Source organism: Parastagonospora nodorum (genome assembly GCF_000146915.1).
Source record: "Parastagonospora nodorum SN15 chromosome Unknown scaffold_2, whole genome shotgun sequence".
NCBI lineage: Eukaryota > Fungi > Ascomycota > Dothideomycetes > Pleosporales > Phaeosphaeriaceae > Parastagonospora > Parastagonospora nodorum.
Genome location: NW_001884550.1, coordinates 749,043 through 773,185, shown reverse-complemented (window position 1 = coordinate 773,185; position 24,143 = coordinate 749,043). Strand labels below are relative to the sequence as shown.

At 51.8% G+C, this 24,143-nt stretch overlaps 6 protein-coding genes across 6 annotated transcripts; 3 read left to right on the top strand and 3 right to left on the bottom strand.

Annotated features, from left to right (window-relative positions):
- Window positions 1-31: 31 nt before the first annotated feature.
- SNOG_01430 (hypothetical protein) lies at window positions 32-276 on the bottom strand (the record flags this gene model as incomplete). The annotated part of the gene is made up of 2 exons (XM_001792017.1): window positions 32-167; window positions 218-276. 2 exons carry the CDS (start codon window positions 274-276, stop codon window positions 32-34), a joined length of 195 nt encoding a protein of 64 aa, XP_001792069.1.
- Window positions 277-409: 133 nt separating this feature from the next.
- On the bottom strand, window positions 410-12,643 carry SNOG_01429 (hypothetical protein; the record flags this gene model as incomplete). Its single annotated transcript, XM_001792016.1, has 12 exons — window positions 410-789; window positions 868-1,662; window positions 1,725-1,965; window positions 2,097-2,299; window positions 2,352-2,434; window positions 2,777-4,364; window positions 4,437-5,044; window positions 5,116-5,372; window positions 5,447-11,037; window positions 11,094-11,441; window positions 11,596-12,242; window positions 12,297-12,643. The coding sequence occupies 12 exons, from the start codon at window positions 12,641-12,643 to the stop codon at window positions 410-412; spliced, it is 11,088 nt and encodes a 3,695-aa protein (XP_001792068.1).
- Window positions 12,644-14,400: 1,757 nt separating this feature from the next.
- SNOG_01426 (hypothetical protein) lies at window positions 14,401-16,039 on the top strand (the record flags this gene model as incomplete). Its single annotated transcript, XM_001792015.1, has 3 exons — window positions 14,401-14,943; window positions 14,996-15,750; window positions 15,808-16,039. The coding sequence occupies 3 exons, from the start codon at window positions 14,401-14,403 to the stop codon at window positions 16,037-16,039; spliced, it is 1,530 nt and encodes a 509-aa protein (XP_001792067.1).
- A 1,879-nt stretch (window positions 16,040-17,918) lies between these two features.
- Window positions 17,919-19,284, top strand: SNOG_01425 (hypothetical protein; the record flags this gene model as incomplete). The annotated part of the gene is made up of 3 exons (XM_001792014.1): window positions 17,919-18,163; window positions 18,217-19,085; window positions 19,214-19,284. The coding sequence occupies 3 exons, from the start codon at window positions 17,919-17,921 to the stop codon at window positions 19,282-19,284; spliced, it is 1,185 nt and encodes a 394-aa protein (XP_001792066.1).
- A 1,667-nt stretch (window positions 19,285-20,951) lies between these two features.
- SNOG_01424 (hypothetical protein) lies at window positions 20,952-22,572 on the top strand. The gene is made up of 8 exons (XM_001792013.1): window positions 20,952-21,159; window positions 21,216-21,288; window positions 21,339-21,385; window positions 21,431-21,506; window positions 21,554-21,656; window positions 21,711-21,914; window positions 21,963-22,030; window positions 22,083-22,572. Exons 1-8 carry the CDS (start codon window positions 21,133-21,135, stop codon window positions 22,529-22,531), a joined length of 1,047 nt encoding a protein of 348 aa, XP_001792065.1. The 5' UTR covers window positions 20,952-21,132; the 3' UTR covers window positions 22,532-22,572.
- SNOG_01423 (hypothetical protein) lies at window positions 22,069-23,988 on the bottom strand (the record flags this gene model as incomplete). The annotated part of the gene is made up of 2 exons (XM_001792012.1): window positions 22,069-22,435; window positions 22,586-23,988. 2 exons carry the CDS (start codon window positions 23,986-23,988, stop codon window positions 22,069-22,071), a joined length of 1,770 nt encoding a protein of 589 aa, XP_001792064.1.
- Window positions 23,989-24,143: the final 155 nt, after the last annotated feature.

Sequence of the window (24,143 nt, the reverse complement as noted above, 5' to 3'; positions counted from 1 at the left end):
CACGAGGTCTGCTGTGCGCGGCGGTAACAACTCAACTGGTATCCCAGCTTGCGGTACGTGCTTGTGGATTGGCGCTATTGCGCTTGCTAGCCTTTGGTTTCTGCGAGGCTTCTGATGACTGTGTCAAACTGGGGCGGCTTCGCAAAACGCGTTTGCTGGTGTCCATGCTACTCTTGCGTTAGTCGATGGCCGCAAACATTACAGGTGCTGTGCTCACTTTTCGCCTGGATCTGGGTCCGCAAGGACCTCAGCACTGCGATTCTTTTGCGGCGGCATTGTGGGCGTGTGGTGTCTAAGGATCGGAAGTATTGGGAGGGAAGGAACGTACATGACCAGAGTTGGGGCTAGCCCAATCGGGAAACCAGCACGATGAAGCATTGCAGCACGTTTAGAAGTCAGGTTATGGTTACTACTCAGCTAAATCTAGTCCAGCTTCCGCTAGGAGAAGTTGAAGTTCTGCAATCAAAAGGTCCTGGTCGGTCAGCTGTTGCGCAAGCGCACGCTCCTTCGCGTCATGCGATTTCTGCGCAAGTTGCGCCTTCTCCAAGAGTTCCATGCAGTCCACCCTCCATGAATCTCGCTCTGTCGTGAGAGCCTCTATATCATCCTTCAATTCGCCCACTGCGACCGTGGCCTTGTCTATTTCGTCTATGGTGTTGTGGTACTTTTTGGTCAAGATGTCGAGACCAACCACCACTTCTCTAACAAAGTCCATGAACGTAGCCTTCCGGTCGCCCTTGAGGCTATGTGGTTTCATATCAGCACATGTCCATGTTCTCAGCCTACGGGCTAGTTCTCGGTAAGACTCCGTAATGGAGCTCGAGTGTCGATGGACATGCGATTCGTATATTATGGCTATAAGCACACAAATGTCTTTGAAATCGGCTTCGATCTTGGCAAGTTGTTGCTCCAGGACTTCGATGCGAGCTTTGTCGTTGTTTACGTCAGGTCTGTCGTTTCCTTGGCTGATCTGCTGAGCAGTCTTTTTGGGAGATTCCAGTTGCTGGATTCGCGCCTTGAGATCACTGATAGCCTGCATATAGTCTTGATGATCTACTGAACGCTGTTCGGATGCCTTGAGCTTGCTTTCACAGTCTTTGTGCTTCTCTGCGACTTTGCTGGCCTGCTCGAGATCTTCAGTCAGAGACTTGGTCTTCCCGGCACACTTCTTGTGCTCCTCTGCGATCAGTTCGAGGTCGCGGACTTTGTAGTTCAATGTGTCTATACTTTCCCTGCATCCATCATGCTTTTTCGCGATGATATCGGCCTTGCCGAGCTTCAAAGTTAGAGACGCAATATTCTCGACACACTTCTTGTGCTTCTTTTCGACGTCGCGGGCGTTGTTGGTCAAGACGTCCATCTCTCCGCTGCATGCACTATGCCTTTTTACAATGATATCGGAACGGCGCAGTTGCTCGGACAAGAGCTCTATTCTCCCATTGCACGCGTTGTGCTCTTTTGCGGTCGCACCAAGCTGGGCGACCTCATCTTGCAGAGTCGAAATAATGCTAGAGCATTGTTCGTGTGCAGCTTCGCACTCTTGGAGGGACTCGGCGTGAGTCTTCTCTGTCGCGGCGCATTGCCGATGTGTATTTGCGAGGGTGTCGTAGGCTTTCCGGAGATGGTGCTGCGGTCCGAGAATGGCAGTCCAGTACAAGTAATCTGTATTGTCGGCACTTTCTGCGAACGTGTTAGCAAAGTCTCGCAAACAGAGTGACACCTACCTTCTCCCGCGATGCGGCCGGCTTTGTAAGCGCTATCCGCTATCATTCTAATCCATGCGCTCGAGCGCTTCTGCATACTGATCTTTGCTGAGAGTGTCATCCATTCCCCTTCGGGGTCATTCAACTCGTCTTCGAGTTGTCTGGCAAGTTCGAGTTTGCTGTGAGCATCACTGTAGTCTTCTACTTCGTCTCCAAATTCCCAAGGGAATTGAACCTCGAGCGAGGCACAGGCGGCACGTAGCTGGTGGATGTTCACCCGCTTCGCCATGGCGCAATGTGTCGGTGTGGCTGGAGGTTGAGAGTGATCGCTCTTGCCATTTGAACGACAACAGGATCACCACGCTAAGCTCAAAGCATACGTCACTCACTCACCGATCGAGTGAGCTGGCGACCCTCCAGATCGGCTCGAATGCCTGCCGCATCGGCTCTCAATTTCGCAGCCTTAGCTCGCATACTCGCTGCCTCAGCCTCAATCTGCCCGGCCTCTGCCTCTAGACGTGATGCGTGCGCCCTATCCTGCTGGTCTCGGAGACTGTGCTCGGACATATGAAGACTAGTTCCAGCTTCGAAGCTTCCTGTGCAGTGTCAGTCATGTTTGCTTTGAGACCACCTGTGGCTGCAGCACACCTCCGGAATCAGTCTCGGAGACCATGCGTTTGATGATCCGCATCTTCTCTTCTAGGCCGAGATCTTCGGCTTTCCTCTTCTCTCTGTTGTCTTGGTGCTTGTTAGCGACGACTAAAAAGATATGTGTGTATGCATGTGTGAAAGATGCTGTGTATACAAAAAGGCAAAAAGAAAAGCACCTCCGAGGACTTCCCCGGAAGGTTACTGAGAACGCTGGATGTGAAAGCCTAGCGAAAAGGTGTGAGCACTGTGGCACAAGCTGGTGTGTCAGTATTTTGCTCGAGTGCTAACTTCCCAAACATACAAGCCACAATAGCACAGCAGACAGGAGATCAATCTACAACGTGTACACCACGTCCGATTTTTTTGTAACAGACTACGTTGCGTAGAGGATCAGAGTGACCTTGTACAGCTGCCGCGCCTACTTCTCAACCTCGTCTTCCGCATCCACATACGCCTTTCCTTTGAAGAAAGTACTCTCCCCGTTCTCCTCCACTGCTTCTACGGCATCGTGGAAGACATCAGAGTCTCCATCATCCATGCTTGTCTGAAACAGATGCTCCTTCGCATGATCGTTACCGTCGTCAGACTCATCGTCATCATCTTCCTCCTCGACAGGAGTAACCTGTGTGCGAGAGATATCGAAATCAGTGTCGGTGTTCTTGTCATTTGTACTGGTTCGAAAGAAGGGATGGTCCTCTGAGAGTGGCTTTCCAGTCGTGATGTAGCCCATCGGGGTATGTTCGAAGTCCTGACCCCTCCGACGGATCGCGAGCCACTCGTGAAGGAACGCTGATGGCTTCGTCGCAAAGGTTTCTCTATGACTAAAATGCACGTCTCCCAATTCAGATTGTATACCAAGGTACAGCGTAATCTCTTCACACTCATCCCAGTCAAAATAGAGTCGTCCAGCGAAGATGCCGAGTTCAACTTTCAGCCATAGTGGTGCTTTAAAAGTGGCCGGGAGGCTCGGAATGGCGTAATAGCTGAGCCCTCCAAATTGGAGCATCCTGCGTGTGATCGGAGGCGAGTACACAATAATGTGGCAGAATGGCTCACTGACGTGACGCAAAATGGGTATCAGAGCATCAGCTTCTTCAGGACTAACCAGCAGACCGATCTCGCTTGTGCAGCACCACAATAGCCAATGGCAGGGACGCAGGAAGCCGTCGTTAGGCTCGTTGACGCTCACAGTGCGAATGAATTGTGTTGACACAAAGAGGCGAGTCGCTCTACTCGCCGCTGCGATCGTACCATGTCTCAGTCCCACTGCAGTCTTCTGTAAGGCGTAGAACATTGGCTGAAAAGCATCGCTTCCTGCTGGCATCTGGCCTGTCAGAGCCAACTCCTCGATGTCACGGTGTAGCCTGGTTGTCTTCAAGGCTTTGAAGTGAATGGGAGGTTGAACTTCGCGAACGGCCTCAACTTCAAACTCCATCTCCCGCTCTTGCTCAACTTCCTCGAGAGCGGAAGAGTGAACGGCAAATCCCCGATCTTGAAAGCCTTTCCTACGTTTCAAGACTTCGCCGACGAACGTACGGAGGCATGGTGCAAAATCGGAAGTTTTGATCGTGGGCCCCCGATGTTGATGTCTTGGCTCATAGAGTTGCTCGAGTGATTGTAGCTCCTTCGATCGTACGACCGCCAGATAGGCCTCGCGTGACTCTGGGTCTTCCAAGAAGTCCGAGTGCTCCAGTCTGGCCTGGGTGCGTTGCAGATAGTTGAGAGCTTGATTGAAGTACAGTGGCTCAAGCTGCTCGATACCTGTGCACGTTTGTTCGAAGAGCCAACGAATCACATCAGCAGAACTCAGCGATTTCTGCGTGCCTCCCTGTGCAGCGAGTCGAAGATCCAAGATGCTCTGGTGGACCTCAGGCGGCGAGAAGAACGTCACAGACTGTGTTTTCCCGAGCAGTCGTAGTCTCATCGCGGCTTGGACCAGCGCATCCTTGGTGAGATGTGGCCCGAGGGTTACCGCGGCCCTAGCATTAGGAGGAAGCTTTAGGTCAGTGCCTAGAGAATGGTCAGCAAACTTTGAAACACGATGAATGTGCGAAGAGTCTCAGGATCATGTATCATACTCACCACGGCAATGGCTCTCGTCAATGTAGACCAGGCAATCTTCAAGGTTTTCAGCAAAAGGTGAAGCGACAAGCGGCACATCCGTGCCCTTGCCATAAACAACCCTTGCACGATGCCCTTCATCGAAGTAGACTGCTGCAGCGGCCTCGTGGTCTTCTTTCAGCCAAGCTTTGGCAAGGGAGCGATTGTCGTGTTCTAGAATCTGCGCGCCTGCATCGATGAGGATGCGAATTCGCTCAGCGACGATGGGCCGCCCGTTCTGTGCATTCGGCTTTGCATATGGATTCAAGAGCTTTCTCAAGAAACCATCCTCGTTTAATCGCTTATTGTATACGTCGACCATGCGAATGTAGTGGCGGTTGCGCTCCTCTAGAAGATAAGCTAGGACCTCAGCATTCGTATGCGCAAGCTGAGGTAGATCGTTCTGCTTGATGGTCATTGGAAGTTGATGTCTCGTATCGTTGGTGCCAGAGAATCCGGAAACACGACAAGCTGGGCTATTCGGGTCGTACACAACAAGATCTGAGCCTGAAGCAGACAACCTCCGACTGAACTGCTTCGCATGTTGTGGGAACACGAAGCTGTTTAGGTAGAAGTCAAGTAAAGACACCCTGTACCTGTGAGGCATTAGCAAATCTTGGCCAAGCTCCAATCGTTCAGTCACTATCGCCGGGGTACTTACTTGACATGGCGGTGCAACTCCCGCAGCTGATGAACATCTTCCACATTCACCGCGTTGTAGTTCTTGAAGCCTTCTGGGACTCCGTCAGCGACCCATAGACTGTATTCGATGCTGGGTTCATCAGATTTTGCTAAATGTTCAATAGCTTGCTTGAATTGGTTCAAGCTGAGACCGTCGTAGTAAAATGACAGACATGTCAAAATTATGGCGACATCGGGGTGGCCCCATTCAGCACTAGGAGATGGTACACCTTTTGCCTGTGTGATGTTAGTGTCTCGAAGAGCTTCAGGGTATACCAACATGCTAATGCAGTTCAGATGGACAAACGTACTTGGTATGGGACTGCGATTGGATCGCGGCTTGGATGGAGGCCATACTGCACATTCCATCGCTTCTTCAGTGTGGACATTAGGATGCGATGAACGAACAAGCCTCGCAAATGGTACACCACGTTGACGAGGTGGCGATCCTCGACGAACATTTCGAGTACGCGCGTCGTTACGTCAACGTCCAGTAAAGGCTCAGATATGAACTTTTGTATGTCTTGTTGAGATGACGTGGAGTACGCGCGGACTGGAAGAATTTCCGTCTGGCCTGTGCAAATTGACTGCACGAGTTGATCCGTGAGGTGATTTTCCACGTCGGGCCGCAAGAAGTAGATAAGTGGAAAGCCTGTCCTCTTGACCACTTCAATACTGTGTGGATAACGCTTCGAGAGATCATTCAGATATGTAACGATCAAACTCAAGAGAGCCTGTATGGTCTGCCATCGAAGTGGGTGGCCATCAACTGTCTGCTGCGAGCCAGAGGGGTATATGAGTTGTGTTCGAATCGCAAGCGAAACATCGCACTCATCAAGTACATCCCTCGCATGTCGGTCAAGCCAGGCTTGGGCCTTGATCATCATCGTTGCTTCCTCAACCTTTCCGTCACACAATCGTTGCAGGCCACTGAGTTTGAAGGATAGGATGTGTTCAGGAAGAGCCAGAACAACGCCCTTTTGCTTTTGAATGTAGCTGTGCAATTGACAGTAGGCCTGCATCAGAGGTTTTCCTGTTGGTGTCCTGCGAGAGAACGGAAGGTGTATTACTTCACGATTCAGTATCCCACCCAGCTTAGCTTGCATGATCTGTGCAGATTGCAGGAGGAGAGGCCTGGGCAGGATGACTCGAAAAAGGTTTTCGTTTGAAAGTACCAGAGCTACCATGGGTAGGATACAGGATGTCTTACCCTTGCCCATCAAGAGCTGAAGCACAGAGTTTTGACGAGATGCGGGCGCGATGGTCCCCAACGCCACATCCACCTGTTCTGGGCGAATCATGATATTGCTCTCAATCTCAAGTAGAAGCCAATCAGCCATTTCGAAAGGAGACCAATTTGTATGACCAGGGTTGCTGCGCTCATCATCCACTTGCTGCCGGCGTTCTTTTTGCGTGGCGTCCTGAAGTCGTAGTAGACGCTGATACTGAGTGATGGCGACGCCGAAGTTGACCAAAGCTGCCTTTACGCCTGCACCGAAGCTCACTCCTGAGGTTGTGCGTAGCTCTGTGAGCAGAGTGACCGGACTCATGCTTGGCCACAACCCGACCATACTTAGCCATTTCGCACGCGAGTCTCCTTTCGAGAACGCATGCCGGAGCTGCTCATGAATTATACGCACAGATTCCCTTGCGGCAAATAGGTCGTTCGATAGCTTAGTGGGGTTGAAAGGTTCTTGGGTAGACTCGGGCTTAGCAAGGTGTTTGGCCAATGCTTCGATACTGTGGTCAAGTTCATCTCCATAGCGTCTGTGTATCAAAGATGGACTAGCGCGGAAGGGTCCGATGATCTTGCTAAGCTCTCGTATATGATCTGGCACAAATTGCTTCCTAGCGCCTTTTGCGTGATTCGGAGGAGCAGAAGTCATGGTTCTCCCCGGAGTATTCGCGTTGCCGTTGGGGATGTCGACCAGGATTCGTGGACCAGGTCCCACAGACGGTTTCATACTCAGACCATGCATCTGAGTAATGTTTTTCTCCAAGATGTCCTGTATAGTGGGCAAATCACCACCTCTCATCGGAAAGGGATAATAGCTTGGTCGCTGTTCTGCCAAAACGATGGGCTGTGATGCCAGAACACAGGCTTCTACAGAATGCCGGGAAAGTGCAAGTTGCAACTCCTCAATGTGTAGACTGAAAAGGAAGTTGTCAACAAGCCTTTCCCAAGAATGTAATATCAAGTCCAAGGCCTCTTCTCGGTCCAACAGTGAGTCTTTCACAGTGACTACTTGGTCCAGATCAAGGATCTTTGAAGGCCACTGCGCGAGAATAGATTTTGCGATCTTCTTGCAAGCCCCATTAGCTTCTTTGTCGTGATCGAACTGGCGCATCAACAACTGGCCTGTGGATGTACTCTCGTCAGCCACGTATGAATTAATGGCTGGTTTGAGAAGCGCGGCGAGATGATCCACATCTGGTAACTCCTCGAACTTGAATCGGCTGTACACGATAGCCCCTGGGAGCGACAAGTCTTTCATATCGGGTATGATCGCAAATGAAACTATGGCACGCAAAAGGTCCATGTTTGCATCTGGTGTAAAGGCGAGCAACGAGAACAGGAAGGTCAACTCGAATCGATGATCGCGGGACAGCCCCAAGGCTGTCTTGACCAGAGCTCCCCACTCTAATCCAACATCTGTGTGGAGGATATCGGTGAGCTGTATCTTGTCGAATGATCGCGTGTAGCCACTAATGATTGGCGAGGCTTCAAGTAGAGACGCTAGGTCATTGGTATTAGGGACCTGGACAGGCCACTTGAAAAGCAAACTTGCCATGTCCATAGCGTTGGAGCGTTCTCGTCCGTACAATGGGCGATCCCTCGCTTTGTAGACAGTATCATGCTTGGATCCGTTCGTGGTATTCCGGAGTATTGATCGATTCTCCAAATGCGAATTGCCATCTGCACACAGCGGCGCCTCGCAGCAATGAGCGGTGGGTGAAAAACGTGCAAGTTCCATATTCCTCGCCAGAATTGTTGCTACGACACGTCGGTATCTGTCATCCTGTATGACGACTGTCAACTCAGAACGCCATCGGACAGTCTCCATTGCTTTCAACGTCGACGGATAATACGCTCGTGAAGGGGATAATGCGGAGATGGTGTGGAGAACATCGCATGCGCTTGAAGATAGTGGTGTCCATGGTTGATATGCGCCAGACTGAAGATACTGCAGTGCTTCTTCGATACCAGTGCGTTTCGTAAGTGTATCTGGCACAACGTATGTTGTCATTGCATGCCACAAAGCCCGGTAGTATAGCATCACCGGCTCGGCAGGACAATCGATCCTCCCAAGCACGTTGTTGACGTTAAACTTGAGATAGCTACCCTTATTCCTGACTACGATGGATACATGAGGGCCTTCGCGCTCGATCGTCTGCTCTCCTAGAGGTATGAGAATGCTGCGTTGCGTAGGGTCTTTTATGGACCGTACAACCAATTTGCTCTTCAATCCATACCAAGTTCCGACATCTTGCAATGGTGTTTCAGTAATCACAGCTCCAAGTTGTGGACATTGCAGCAAGCCGACGTGATTGACAACAAAGTCCAGTTCTAGACGTTTCAATTCCACTCGCACCCTGCCCCGTTTTGGCTGATAAACGGTGATGTTATGTGGGAACTCGAAGAAGTGGAAGTTCTGCATGACCTTTTTCGCCAAATCGCTGTTAGGATCCACCAATGTAGAGCCATTGTTACGTGTGGCCTGCCTGGTGCCAAGGTTCAGGCGCCAGTTACCTCTTTTTGATTTCCATGGGTCCAATTGACGAATCTCGATAATGCCCGTATTCAGGTCTAGCCAATGATAGCAGTCGATAACGAGGGTCGCTGGCAGATCAAAGTGGAAACGATCACCAAAAATATTTCGCGATATGAGCTCTAGCACGGTTTGTCGGTTTGTAGCACTGCCTCGGAGTGTCGCACGAATGACTAGCTGTTTGTTACGAAAGCCAAGATGCACCCAATGCCCACATGGCATTAAACGGTCGACGACGAGTGACATGCCTGGTAATGACGACGGGAACATCCTCAGTCCCTGGGAGCCGAATAGCTCTTGAATGATGGGCCAGCGTCGGTACTCGGCAGGCAGAATCCCCAGGGCCTGCCCATTGATCAGAAGTGTGCCTTCGACAAAGTTATAGTGGACATGATGCTGTACTCCGACGCTCGTGGACAATGTCATGAGGATCCACGCCGAATCCTCGTAATGGAGGATGGTGATAGGGTGCTCCTCACAGTCTGTTGGGATCGGCCAAAACGCTCTAAGCGAATCTAACAATGGCTGCTCACTGCGTATGACGTTTCCGATTCGTGCACGGATACTGTGTACAGATGTGAGATCCCTCAAAACAGCATTCCTGAGGTTGTATGGCAAGGTATCAAAGCTGCCTGCAAGACAGTTCTGCAGCGTGATGGAAGCGATGATGAACTCTATCACAAGCTCACGCGGTATATCGTGTGCACTTAACGTTGGGTAAAAAGTGCGTTTGCATAGCACTGCTGCCCATGTCGCGAAGATAGATGGTCCAGCTCCGTGTTCGTGTTCAGTAGATCGAAGGCTGGCACACCAAGCCTGTGTGATCTCGCGCGATTTAGACAATAGTTGCAAGACTATTGAACGGATGCTGTTAACAGGAGCGCATGATAAGACTTTCAGCATTATGGTTATGAGGATATCCAGCTGCACTGACTCCCGCCAGTTCTTCCGGATCGCTTCTAGGCGGTAATCGATCTGATCAAGTAATTGAGAACAGAATTTGCCATCGTGTAAAGCAGAATGAATGTCCCTCAAGGCATCATCAGAGCTTGCTGGTCCAGCCTGAAGAACGAGACGAGATATGGCAGCCCAAGTAGATTCAGTGGAAAAGCTCAGGTTGGAAGAGCCCATTTCCCGCAGCAGAGACGGCCATCGCAGATTTGTGCCAAGTAGCAAGCCTTGCCAAGCCATGTATTCGTGAACATTGACCTCCGGGGGACATCGAGTCTGTGTTGCCAGCACCCTGTTTGACGAAGGCCACTTGTCAAACATCTCATCAAAGGATGCAAATGGCGAGTTTGGGGGTATCTTCAGCGGGAACAGATGAGCAAATGACGGCTGATCTGAACTACTCGTGAAGACTTGCGCCAAACTGTCGTAGTAGTCCAGCTTGAGACCAAACGATCGACAGATATCTCGAAAAGTGACTGGGAATCCCGACTTGGCGTAGTGGGATTGCAAGTGCGACTTTGTGGAGGACGCCAAAGTCACTCTGGAGATGATGTCGTTGGCGTAGCTCTCCAGCCCTGGATACGATCGGAGAGGCGGGGCACCGTCCACTTCAGGTGTCGCGTCTAACGGAGCCTTATGGGAGAAGGCAAACGCAGAGAGTATCGACCACGTTGCGTCGCGATATGCAGCAAAGGTCTCGGGACACATGAGTTCGAATACCACCGCTTTGAGGGCTGGTTCGGACTTGGGCAACGGATGTTCGAGGATCTCGATCATCATCTGTTTGGCTTCCCATTTCAGTCTGTGCTTGCGACAGCCTTTCTTGTGCACTTGTCGCTCATTCCCGTGCTCGTCTACTTCTGTAACGTACACACAGGACAGGCCAGCCATTTCTCGGATCTTGGATTCGTGAACAGCACTCTTGTCTTGCCATTCTTCTTCTTTTGCAGCAAGCTCTATTTCAGCATCTTCTTCAATCTCAGTACGTAGCTCCAAGAGCGATGCTGCGTCGATTGACTCGTCATAATAGCGGACGGCGAAACAATCCTTGGTCGGTGTCTCGAAGATAGTCCTGGCTCCCTGCCTGCAACAGCCTCGACAACGCTTGCTGATGTAGAGCTGTACGTCGCGAATACGTCTGAACTCTTCTAGGGTAGCCAGCTGGAAAACATTGAGCATGGCTGGATCGAACCCAGGGTGATAGTCAACCAGAAGAGGATAGCAGTTCACCGCATACATATCCATAGGCCATCCATAGTTCCAGAACCTTCAAAAGTTGGCGGCTCAAGAACTCCTGGATAGTCCGAATATGCAGCCCCGATCTTCGATATGTACGTCTCAATTTTGCGTGCAAGCGATGTGCAGCTATCATAGTCGCTTGGGTCATCGCCCAGGTCATCGCCTAGGTCAGCGTTCGCTAAGCAGTCTTCGTAGGCGAAAATATCGAGGTAGCGGTGCATGACTGCAACGAAGGGCTTAAGAGCTGTGCTGCTTTCATAATGTCCCAACAGATCTGCTGGAGATCGAATCTCAGTCATGGCAGTGCTGAATCGGAAGTACATCGCATGATTGAGAATTTGGGCCACTGAGCGGCAACGTCAGTGTCATGTCGGAAACGGTGGCGTATTGTTCAATTTTCCAGATGTGCCTAGCTGTCCTCCTCTTGTGTGCTTCCCAGTTTGCTTCAATACAAGTCGTCGCAGATGCTATAGACTTTTCCATAACAGGTCGCAACGTGCGGAATATTTGGCGATGAAGGTCCTTGTATGTTTCAGAGCCACGGTCGTAATCAAGCTCCAACTTGGCCAGGCGACGACCAAGCTTTTGGAGAATAGCATGTGATGCGTCGTTCGAGATGGCGTATAGACCGTCGTTGAGCAACTGCATCAGGAAGATTGCGATGACTGCTTTATAGTACAGCCGCCCTGCGTCAGCGCCGAGGAGGTTGTACAAATGCCGCTGAATGGCAACGCGTACTGTCAGGTAGAATGCGGATCTGCGCCAAGGTTTGTACGCTTTGTCGAATGAGACGGTGTCACGCACACGCTTGCGAAGGAGGGGCGTGGTGTGAACTGAGCCATTCACCTCCAATATAGCCATGAGCGCCTCGGTCACAAGGGTAGGCTCCGGGGTATCACGAATCTCTGGCTGTGGTGCGCAAGCCTTGTAGGTGACTGCCGCGAACTGCTTGATGGATTCGATGCTGGCCTGCTCCAGAAATGTACAGAGGCTTTGCTGAAAGTCATCCTCTGCCATTATGTCGTAAGGTATCGCTAGAGCTTGACCGGGAAAATCCCACTGCAATGCGTTCTCGGATGCAAGCACTCGCTCACATGTAGCTGATGTCTCATAAGCCTCGAACACGACGAAGTTCGAGCCGTCAGAGCTGCGAAAATGGTTAGCTATGCACTGCTGAAGCAAATTGAGCTCGACTATTCACCTGGCATGTCGATAAATGAGCAACGCGGCGTTCTGTCCTGTGACGTGAAGGATGAGGGCTTGCCTCGCTTCGAGCTGTTGTAATGCCTTGATGAGTAAGGTCTTATCTATCTTTCCTTCTACGTTGATGGATCCACATGTTGTGAGAGCGAGCCTCACCGCATCGATGCACGGCAGGTCGTCTAAAGGAGCGTGTGGCACAAGTGACTTCACCGCATCAGTCAAGCGGGTTACGAGCTCACTCTCAGCCCGGTATAGGTTCTTGTCCTCTCGCTCCGGCACGTCGCGTGGAAGCACCGTGTGGTGGTAGAGCTGCGTGAGGAGCGCCGCATGGCCGAAAGCGGCCATTGCGCTTGACGGTTGCCTCATTCACTGACGTAGGCGCAAGTGTGTCTGGACTGTTTGTGATGTGCTTGATTGTGCGAAGAAGACTTTGCCGTATGTCTCGAGGTGGGGAAAGGCGCGGGGGTTGACATGCGGTGTAATATGGCCATAGGAACGCGAAAGCAGTCAAGGCGCGTGGGCGGCGATAGGTTGATCCGGGATGCGCCAAGCAATGGCACAGCGGCGACGGCAGCGCGGTTTGTTTTGCACGACAACAAACAGCAAATGAGTCCCAGCGATCCTTATCGCAGACGTCGGCATTCCCACAAACCTTGCCGTCACCGAATTCCAGGAAGTGAGTACATGAATCGTGTATCACGGTGGACGTGACATCGTAAGCCAGTCCCGATCTTCGTGTCTATACACATGTATGTATGTCGGAGCATCTCGATACGCCGACTCGATCATGCGATCTCAGATGCGTCGACTTCGCAACTGTGTCGTGCCTGGTCGAACAACCAGGTCGAACGTCGTCACACGGCGTGGTTATCGACCGAACCAAGTGAGAGTCGAATTGCATCCAGGAATTGATGTACATTGATTGGTATACGCGATATAAGACAGCACCGGCGAAGGTAAAGATAGACTTGGTAAAGTACGTTGAACGACTTGAGGATGCCATGTCAGGACGCCAAGAAGAGAAGAAAAAAGAGTTAAGGACAGATAGGCTCGTGTAGGGAAATAAAAAAGCGCGATGGACTTCATCATAGATGCCCACTTACTGGGGAGAGAAGCTCGGCACGTCATTGACGAGGCATGTGCCTGTCGCTGGGATGCGGGGTGACACCGCATATTCAGCTGACACTTTACCTTGAACTCACCAAGTCGGGAGTATTGAGGTTTACTCAGGTGAGGATAAATCCTCAAACTTAACACCACTACAGACATCGCTCTTGGTGTGTGGATTGAGGCGACGCAAGGGGAAGCCTGCTATTTCATTATGGAGAAAAGCAGATACAATGGGGTTCGCACTGCTATCTCGCTGCATGGGATCCATGATCGTTCTGGGAAACTGCGTGAGGGGCAGGAGATGGAGCGGTGCGAAGGATGATGTTGTGAGGTTTGCAAAGCGATGCGTCGTGACGTTGCACGCACGTGCACGGACCATACATCTGATTCCACACAAACGCGAGTCAAGGCGGCGCAGTTCTCTCCGCAAACGGCATCTTCGGCATTCAGTTTTCGCCCCTTCCTCCGAGTTTTATTCGCACACGATGGCACAGTCTTCTGCGCCCATGTCTAATCATCACCGCTATTTCCGCGACGAACGCGGAAATGATGCGCGAAGCAATTTGGTATACTTCTCCAGCGTCAAAAAGCGAAGCTTCTTCACATGCCCATGATTTGAGCAACTGGACCGTGCTTCGGTCTTCTAACCCTCACGCTATCTTGTTCGTTGCGCGGCCAGCGATTGGACTTCGTGGGGTACGCGCTTTGTGTTGATTTTGTAGGTGGCTTTAACCAAGTGCCGTTCCGGAGGGTGCACCATGACTTCTCAAGATGTCGACAAGGAGATTGCCATGAACCACAGCGAGAAAGAGGGAATCGCGTCGAGGCCTGGGGAGTCCCACTTGTCGAACAGCTCGCATGTGGCAGAAGAACATGAGGACGACCAATCATCAGTATCGTCAGTGTCGACGTCCCATGATTCGATAGCGGAGGTACACTCGATCCATCAGACATGGTCTCGCAATACTGGACACTCATGGCCTGATAACAAAATGGTTGGAATTGCAACGGTCACGACAAATGCGACACAGGATGCTCGCTTCGAGCTCGACTTTGACGACGATGGCGAGAACCCCCAGGACTGGCCTATGATCAAGAAGGCCATGGTCATCTTCTTCATGAGCTTCTCGACGCTCGTGGTGGTGATGTACTCTACCTCTTATTCCAGCGGGATTGAAGGAATGATGGATACGTTCCAGGTCGAGTCCAAGACCCTCGTAATCCTAGGCATCACGACATATCTTTGTGGTCTTGCACTGGGGTCAATCATTCTAGCACCTTTATCCGAAATGTACGGACGACGACCAGTCTACCTCATTGCGGTGGCAGCCTTTACGGTTCTCGTCATACCATGTGCGTTGAGCAACAATCTGGCGCAGATCCTGGTGATGAGGTTCTTTGGCGCCATTGCCGGCGCGGCGATGATATCCAATGCCCCTGGGACAGTCTCGGACATTGTCAGCGATGACTACCGTGCTCTAGCATTCTCGATATGGAGTTTGGGTCCAATGAACGGCCCGGTTGTCGGACCATTGGTAAGTGGCTACGTTCAATCTGCTAGACATAAACTGATTACGTGCTTCTCAGGTAGGTGGATTCGTCTACCAAGCCCTGGGCTGGCGATGGACCAACTGGGTCGTCATGATCGGTTCCGGCGTCTCCTGGATCATGGTCTTCCTGATCAAAGAGACCTATGCCCCCGCCATCCTCCGCGCCAAATCAGCCAAGAAGCGCAAGGAGACTGATGAGAGTCGATGGTTCAGCCGATACGACGACAAGAAGAAGTTCTGGCCATTGCTGCGCGAGAATCTCTACAGGCCGTTATCAATGGCTGTCAGCGAGCCGATCTGCATATTCTGGAACCTCTACATCGCCCTCGTCTATGGTGTGCTTTACCTGTGTTTCGTCAGCTACCCCATCGTATTTGGAGAGCTACGTGGTTGGACCCCGGGCTTCATTGGACTAGGATACATTGGCATCGGTGTAGGTGGTTGCCTCGTAATAGTAAGCGAACCGCTCTTGCGAAAGATGATCAATGCCCATAAAAAGGATCCCGAGACGGGCAAACCTTACCCAGAAGCCATGGTCAGCGTTGTGTGTCTCGCAGCGGTGTCTGTGCCGATCGGGGAGATGATATTTGCCTGGACTTGTACACCAGACATACACTGGATAGCGCCTATCATCGCTGGTATTCCCTTCGGAGCAGGAAACTGTGGTGTCTTCATCTATGCGTCGAATTATCTTGTCAACTCGTATGGCATATATGCCGCATCAGCACTTGCGGGCAATGCCGTCTTACGAAGCGCCATGGGCGGGGCTCTCCCGCTTGCCGGCCCAGCAATGTAAGCACAAACCATTCCCTACCGTATGTGGCCATTGCCTTACTGACCACTGTACAGGTATGCTAGTCTTGGGCCACACTGGTCCGCCACAATGCTGTCGCTCATCGAATTCGCCATGATCCCCATTCCAGTGGTGTTCTATCTCTACGGGCACAAGATTCGCGAGAAGTCTGCACTCATCAGACAGATGCGTGAGGACAAGGACAAGCTGGATAGTCGAAAAAGGAGGGCGGCGGAGAAACTGAAGAGTCTTGAAGGCGGACTGGGGGAGAAAAAGACAAAGGCTTAGCCCATAGCATCCTTCTCGCGCATTCTGCGTTGCAAATTATTGGGGTACATGCTCGACTACAAATTCTATTAGGCGGGCTTGACGCTATGGAAAAGTTCTTCGATGTCATGATGCACGTTCTGTTGACGTGTTGAAGTGTTCCTTGGGGTCATATCCCACGTGTAAAAGTGCAGCAGGGGTCGTGTGAAGGTTCCAAGCGGAATACAATGCCTTGGAGCATTTGTCCCAAACGTAAGCCCACGGTATGGCGCCACCCTGCTCTCGTTCTCGACCTTGCGCATGCCATAATCCATTATGTAGCGGCCGCTCTGCATTCCCATCACCATCACTGTGCCCAGCAAGCCCACGCCTTATAGTTGTTCGACCGTGGTAGCGTTTCGAGGTACCTTTGTCGGAATGTATCGGCGCACATGTATTTCGTTTGCGGACAGGAAATCAATCGTAGGGGCCGATTCATGCGCGATGATTTAGATCTAGCTTGTGAATCGTGTGAGAGTCAGTACCGCACCTGGGCATGCGTCCTAAAGCCAGTTCATCGCAGGCGGGTGACAGTGGCAGGTCTTTGCAGGAGCTGAGACCGTCGCCCTAAATTTGACGCCCATTGGCTCAAATTGTAAGTCGACACGCTTTAGTGGTGGCGATGCAGAGACGTCCACAAACTCCAGATCGGTCAAGGTGCAGCCCATGCCGCCGGCATCGATGCAAAGGCTCGTGCTCTGCTTACGTAACTACCGGGGCTCCACCTCCCACCGCCTCCCAATCTACCACATGGCTTGTATCAACCACTGCAGTCTTTGGATTAGCGAAGAATAGATAAATTACATTGCCCCAAGATTTGCGATTCTTACCATATCCACAACGTACTGCACATTAGCTGCTTGCGTGATACAGGTACGATGCGGCTCCCAGATCCACGTCTACCTCAACAGACCGCGGGACGCCGTTGATTCTGAGCATCGTACCATTGACATGATCACCAACTTTGCCGCTGGAGGCACTGATGCTGCTAATATCAACTCAAGAATTTGAACGAAATCCCTGCCACACCTCGATGCTGACTGGTTGAGTCGGATATCCGTACGGTCGGACTTGGATCTCGGCTGGCCCGATTTTACGATGCCGCTTACAGACTTTGCACCGATTACAGTCTTGTTTATGCCTGACGCTAGCCTATTGAGCAGGTTCACAAGACGATCCACACTATAGCATCTTCAAATCTCCATTCTTATGGGCAACTATCAGATTCCGCCAGGTTTCAGGCGGCCAAGCGTTCTCTAGTTGCACCGCGGCTCCACTTACTCCCCCGGCTCGCACGAGAAAATGGATGGAAGTATAAGGCGCATTGCAGAGTCTATAACTTGACCGTAGCCCTCATCGCTTACCGTCGATATGTGACAGCACGAACGGCCACAATGCTCTCTTTCACAGCTCTGTGGGTCGTATGTTCAATTACAGTTGTCGCGTGGGCAGCATCGTTTCCTCCCACGCCAGAAGGTGTAACAACCCTGCAATCGTCAAAGTTTCCCGGGGTGTCAATCTCATTCAAAGAGGTTAGAAGAGTTCAATATCGGAGAAACGTGACATGCTGACATGATACTAGACGAGCATTTGCGAAACCACCGAGGGCGTCAAAGGCTATAGTGGTTATGTCAATCTACCTCCCAGCCACGCCGCCGACCGTCAATTTCCGGCTCATATCTTCTTTTGGTTCTTCCAGGCTCGCGAAGACCATCAAAGTGCCCCGTTGACAACCTGGTTCTCGGGTGGACCTGGTGTGCCCTCGACATCAGCTGCATTGGGTGAACATGGCCCATGCAGTGTGCTTGAGAACTCAAAGACTACTGAGCTCAATCCTTGGTCGTGGACGAACAAAGTCAATATGCTGTACATTGACCAGCCTGTTCAAGTGGGATACTCATATGATAAACTCGTCAACGGTACCCTTGATGAAGTTGCATCGCCCTTTCAGTACAAGCCAGCAAACTTTTCTCAGACTGGCGTGCCGGAGACTAATCTCACGTTTTTAACCGGAACCTTCCCGTCTGGAAGCTTTGCTAACGCTCCGAATACAACAATGGCAGCAGCGCCATATATATGGGAGTTCATGCAGGCGTGGATGCAAGAGTAAGCCTACACGAATGGCCGGAGATCGTAGACAGATACTCACACAATAACAGGTTCCCCTTATACAAGTCGATAGACAACCACTTCAGTATCTGGGCTCAATCGTATGGTGGTCACTACGGTCCTATCTTCGCCGACTACTTTGAGCAGCAGAATGACAGACTTGCGAACGGGAGCGCCAGTGGGAACGAGGTGCAGCTTCACATTGACACCGTCGGGCTAATTAATGCTTGCATCGACATTGATGTGCAAATCGACGCTTATGCCGAGTACGCTAACAACAACACATACGGGAAGAAGCTCATTACGCAGGAACAGTACGATCTTGCCGTTCGATCCTCGCCTACGTGCAAGAACATGACAGCCACTTGCCGGACTTTAGCCGCCGAGAAAGATCCTAATGGTGCAGGCAACCAAGGAGATGTCAACGCTGCGTGTAAGGCAGCCTTTGATTATTGCTTCAAGAACATGCACGACTTCTATGGCCAGACTGGGCCGGATAAGTTCGACATCGCGGCGCCTGCGATTGGCCAGGTCTTCCCTCCAAAATGGGCCGCCGGGTATCTCAACGATGCCGAGACTCAGCGAGCGTTGGGTGTGCCTCTGAACTGGACCGGAACTGCAGTACCTGTGGCCGTAGGCTTTGATCGTTCTGGCGACTTCGTCATTGGTGAAGGACTCGGCAAACTCGGCAGTCTGCTTGACAGAGGCGTAAAGGTGGCCCTGCTGTACGGCGATAGGGACTTCCAATGTAATTGGTACGGCGGCGAAGCAATCAGTACAGCAATCAAGTCTAGGGTATCTTCGCAGTTCAAGAAGGCGGGGTACGCAAGTATCGAGACCAATGCATCGTATGTTGGTGGCTTCGTGCGCCAGGTCGGAAATCTATCCTTTTCCAGAGTCTTCTCGGCCGGCCATTCAAGTAAGCCTTACCCTTGTCTCTGTTCGAAATATGTGCTAAGTTCCAAAGTCCCGTTCTACCAACCCGAAACCGCCTACCAGATATTCAACCGCGTCATGTTCAACCAAGACGTAGCAACTGGTCAGCAGCCCTCCTCATCGGAGTACTCTACCTCGGGATCGAGCTCAGCGTGGACCCCATCGAGATTGCCGAGTGTTAACGAAATAGGCATCCAGCAGTGTTATCTGTGGGATGTGCTAGAGACATGTACACCGGCGCAAGCCGCGGTCCTGCTCAGTGGAAACGCGATTGTGGAAGACTACATCTTGGTGGGGGTAAAGAACGGGACGACGAACGCAGCAATGTAAACTTGTCCGGCAATGACCGGCACTTCCCTGCAACTGGCAGCTGTGTTGAAACAATAATGGTGAGATGCGGCTAAGAACTATACTGCATGTGCTATTGCTATACGCGATCCCGATATTGGTGTATCATGTCCGAATACCGTCAAAATTTTGTGGGGTGCAGGTGGCTGGGGATTATGATCCTGGTGGTACACGAGATGTTCTGCAGCTTGGCCGGTAACTTACAGGCTACCGGAGACATGTAAGAACCAGCTCTACGGTACATTCCAACGTCCACGGAATGGCCGAGATGGCGCCAGCCTATGGAATCTCTTTGTCGCAACGCATTGAGTCTCGAATGTTCGTAGATCTACCTCCACGGCTGCTCTTCGGTCACTAGGGATTACACGGGAAGCTTGAAAGCAGACTCTGGAAAGGCAATACACCCTGCCCTGCATGTTCGTCCCGCGCATCGCCCACATTTGGCGTATTCGATTTCTACATGCGCAATGCAGTCCACGTTCGCGCGCCATTGGCCGTAGAGCTGGCCTCGGGTTTCAATTTACTAATTTCGTCATCTATCTGACTTGAATTATCTTCCTCGATTCTGACATCGTTTCGCATTGCAACCTGCTTTTCCCCTGTCACCCTCTACGACCTATGCGCCTCCCAACATCCGCATTTTCACGTTATTGGCTCGACATTGTAATTTCCGGCGATGATACTCGATTCAGAATAATTCGGCTAAGAGGATGCATTATAGCGACCTCGTGAGTTTTTAGATGCGCGTTTCAGTCTTGGTTTTCGCGCCTCCCGTCCGCACTAGGCAGGTACCTCTGATAAGGCAAGCTTACGAGCCATAACAGGAATTGATAGCCCATGAACGTGCATTGCCGCATACCTTGAAGAACTGATAGGCCATCTGGCACTGTTACGATTTCCAGACCCACGGTCGCTTTAGAAGAGGGGGATCGACTTACACCTGGGCAGAAAGCGCATGGACGTGGTTCAGTAGTGATGAAACGCCTGGATTAGGCCTGGAGATGGCGGACGACCAGCCGTCTTCTCGAAACATGAAATCAGATATCGCCGTCGCGTACCTGGTTAATCAAGAAACCTAGTGGAAAACACATGTCATCGTACCAATAACATCTCGCGGGTGTCTCGTTGCGTTGCACCATCCCGCGAACCACTGGCCGCGACAACGCCACCATCACGTCGCATGCCAGCTGAGGCAGCACGCACGTGTAACAACCATGAAAGAAGCCTCATAGCCGAGGCCTGCTATCGTTGCCACGGACCACATTCTCGTTTTGAGCAGGTCGCAAGGTAGGCGTGGCTCACAATATGCAAGTTAACGTGCGTAGTGAAAGTGCAGCACCCGGGTTTCAAGTCTGCACCTAGAACTAGCGGGGAGGGATGGGCATGCAGCCTTATAACTCAGGCGGGAGTGCCCGCGCTCAGACTTGGTCCCGTCTGGTATATCTTCGGAGGAAAGGTCGCTGCAGTCATTCCATTTCATCTCCGCGCTGTGTGTGTGACAATGACCTCGAGGTTTCCTACTACGGCGGAGTTCTTGTCATTTCCAGAGCCTAATTATGTTGACCCAATAACAAGAAGGCCGCTGGCGCTGGCGGTGGTGATTCCAATGACGGTGCTGGTTACTGCGTTCATATCGTGTCGTTTCTACTGCCGGACAGTTTTGATACGGACGCTTGGATGGGATGACTGGACGATGTTGGGCAGCAGCTGTAAGTCTTTGACAGTGACATTGAAATAAAGAGGACCGGGGTACTAATAATACCAGATATTATCGGTCGGGAGTAATATTATGCTCATCATATCCATGTTACCAGAATACCAGATGGGCTACCACTTGTGTACGTACTACTCACTGAATTTCTTCTATGTTGCAACTAACACCGGATAGGGGACATTAAACCTATCAAGCTGTATGGGAAGATGCAAGCCGCGCAGGTACGTTGCGCGTCACACCCTGGAAGCCTGGACTCACTGTTGTAGATGGGCATGGCCTCGCAGCTACTCTTCACCTCCATCATCACCTTGATGAAAGTCGCCATTCTCATGACATATCTGCGTAAGTAAATCAATCCGTGAAATGGGTCACAGCTCACATTTCCCCAGGAATCTTCCCATCCAGGTTGAACAAGTGGTTCTGTCACATCATGATCGTCTACACGGTCTCATTGAATGTCTCCTGTTTCTTCCTCACACTATTCCAATGCTCGTAAGATCACGCTCAACGACTCCTTTACGAAACTTACGCTGACACACTTTACAGACCCGCGAGCACTTACTGGGAGATCTTCAAGTACATCGGAACCGCAAAATGCCTCAACATCAAGGCGATCTATTATTTCCATTCAGGCCAAAACACAATTAGCGACTTTGTCATCTTCCTCTGGCCAGCCAAGGATCTCCTCAACGTCCAAGTCTCTTTCAGACAGCGCATCACCCTGACCTGCATGTTCTCGCTCGGCGTTATGTAAGTCTCTCCCTACTCAAAGACTCTCCACACGCTAATATGAGGCAGTGTGTGCATCGCAGGCGTCGTGCGACTGTACTACACACACCTATACCTCACATCCTACGACGTCTTCTGTCAGTCCCCCCCACAATCCTCATACCTGCTCAACCCACTAACACCCCCCAGGGCACGGCGCATCCACTTTCATAATCATGTCCGTCGAGTCCGGCGTCGGCGTCGCCTGCGGCTGTCTCCCCGGCTGCAAACCGCTCATGAACCGCATGTTCCCGCGCGTCTTCGCCAGCCCCTCGCAGGCAAACTCGTACCCGCGTCCCTCGGCCGCCGCACAAGCTCGCGCTGCCAAGAAACTTGACTCCTCGTCGGCCGCGGGCGATTCGTACCACATGCGATCCTTGCGCTCGAATGGGCTGGATGAGATTGTCACGGAGAAGGAATTGCCTGCGCCCCCACCGCCGAGTAGGCAGGGTTTGCGGCCGCCGGGTGGGAGGGTGTTTGGGAAGGAGAGGAGGTATGGGGTGCTGGATGATGTGAGTGATTCGAGTAGTGAGATGATTATTTTGCAGAGGAGGAGTGAGGATCAGAGGTTTTGGGAGAGGGGGGAGCAGAAGGTGTAGTTGATCACAAAACAAAAACAATTACATTCTTACTACAATTGGTTTTAGCCGCACCAGCTGACGAACTTGTCCACTACGAATTCGTTCAAGCCCCATTTGCCGTTCTGCCGCCCGAAACCGCTGCCCTTGACGCCGCCTTGGCTTCCGGTTGGGGAGGTGTAGATGCTGATGGTGTTGGCATGGACTTGGCCGTATTCAAGCTGTCGGGCGATCTTCATGAAACGGCTCATGTCCTTTGTCCAGACTGTCGCGTTGAGGCCGTAGGAGGATCTGTTGGCAAGCTCGATAGCCGCGGCATCATCTTTGACCACGTACAACGACGCTGATGGTCCGAAGGTCTCCTCGTCAAATATGCGCTCGGAAGGCTCTGGATTGAGCACAATCGTAGGCTTCAGGCTGGGACTCTTTGCGGTACCATCTACCCCTCCGACAATAGTCTTATCTCCACACTCTTTGACCACATCCTCCGCATGCCGTGCAATCGAATCACTAACCGCACTGCCTGCAACCTCCTCCAGCCCCTGCATCTGCTCCACCAACAACTCCTGAAATCTGCGCGCAATACCCTCCAGCACAATAATCCTCTCCGTACTAAAGCAGATCTGACCATGATGCATGACAGCACCCAATGCACACTGCCTCGCCGCCTCCGCCACATCCGCATCGTCTAGCACAATCGCCGGACACTTCCCACCTAACTCCATAACCACCGGCTTCAGATACTTCGCCGCGACCTGCCCAATCACCCTCCCCACCGCTGCACTTCCAATGAACTCTACCTTCCTCATCGCCTGATGCGCGATCAACGCCTCCGTAACTTCCGCCGCATCCTCCCTCTTCGTCTGCAACTGATTCAGCACGCCCGCCGGACACCCAGAATCCACGAATGCTTTGACGATGCCTGCGTGTGTCTTGGGGCATATCTCACTCGCTTTGAACACCACTGTGCACCCCACAGCGATCGCGCTCGCAATCCCCCTTGTCGCAAGAATCAACGCCGCATTCCACGGCGCAATGCAGAGCACCGGGCCTATCGGTTCCTTGAACACAAAGCCCAGCGTGCGCGGCTTTTCAATCGGTGGAATCGTGCCCGTGACACTTGATACCTGCGCCGCGATTTCTCGCAGGTACGATATTGACCCGTTGACATTGTTCTTGGCCCATTCCTTCGTGCATGACGTCTCGAGGATCTGGCAGGCTACAAAGTCGTCTAAATTTGAGGCAAAGTAGTCTGCGACACGCAGGATGAGATCTCGGCGCTCCACGTGGGTACTGTCGCGCCAGGATTGAAAGGCAGTCCAGGAGGAAGATGCGGCGTTGGTGGCGTCGGTGGCGGAGGCGGAGCAGGCGTGCTGGACTGTTTGGCCGGTTGAGGCTTGAATGACTGGGAAGGTGGAGGTGGTGAGAATGGGTTGGTTGTTGATCCAGAGGGGGACGGGGGAGGTTGGGGTGGACATGTTGGTGGATTCTTTGTGAGATTGAAGGTCGATCAGGTGATGTGAAGTGTGGCAGTATGCTTTCGCTTCACAACCATCTTCTTACTCTCGGTGATGGCTTGGCAATTCCAGCGTTGTCCGTGAAGGTATACGAGCATGGGAATGGCGAACGCCAC

Excerpts from the sequence above, each read along its gene's own strand:
- SNOG_01424 (XM_001792013.1), top strand. The coding sequence starts at position 21,133 with ATGACTGGACGATGTTGGGCAGCAGCT. Across the intron at positions 21,160-21,215 it reads GACGATGTTGGGCAGCAGCT|ATATTATCGGTCGGGAGTAA; the intron begins GTAAGTCTTTGA and ends TAATAATACCAG. Across the intron at positions 22,031-22,082 it reads CACATCCTACGACGTCTTCT|GGCACGGCGCATCCACTTTC; the intron begins GTCAGTCCCCCC and ends AACACCCCCCAG.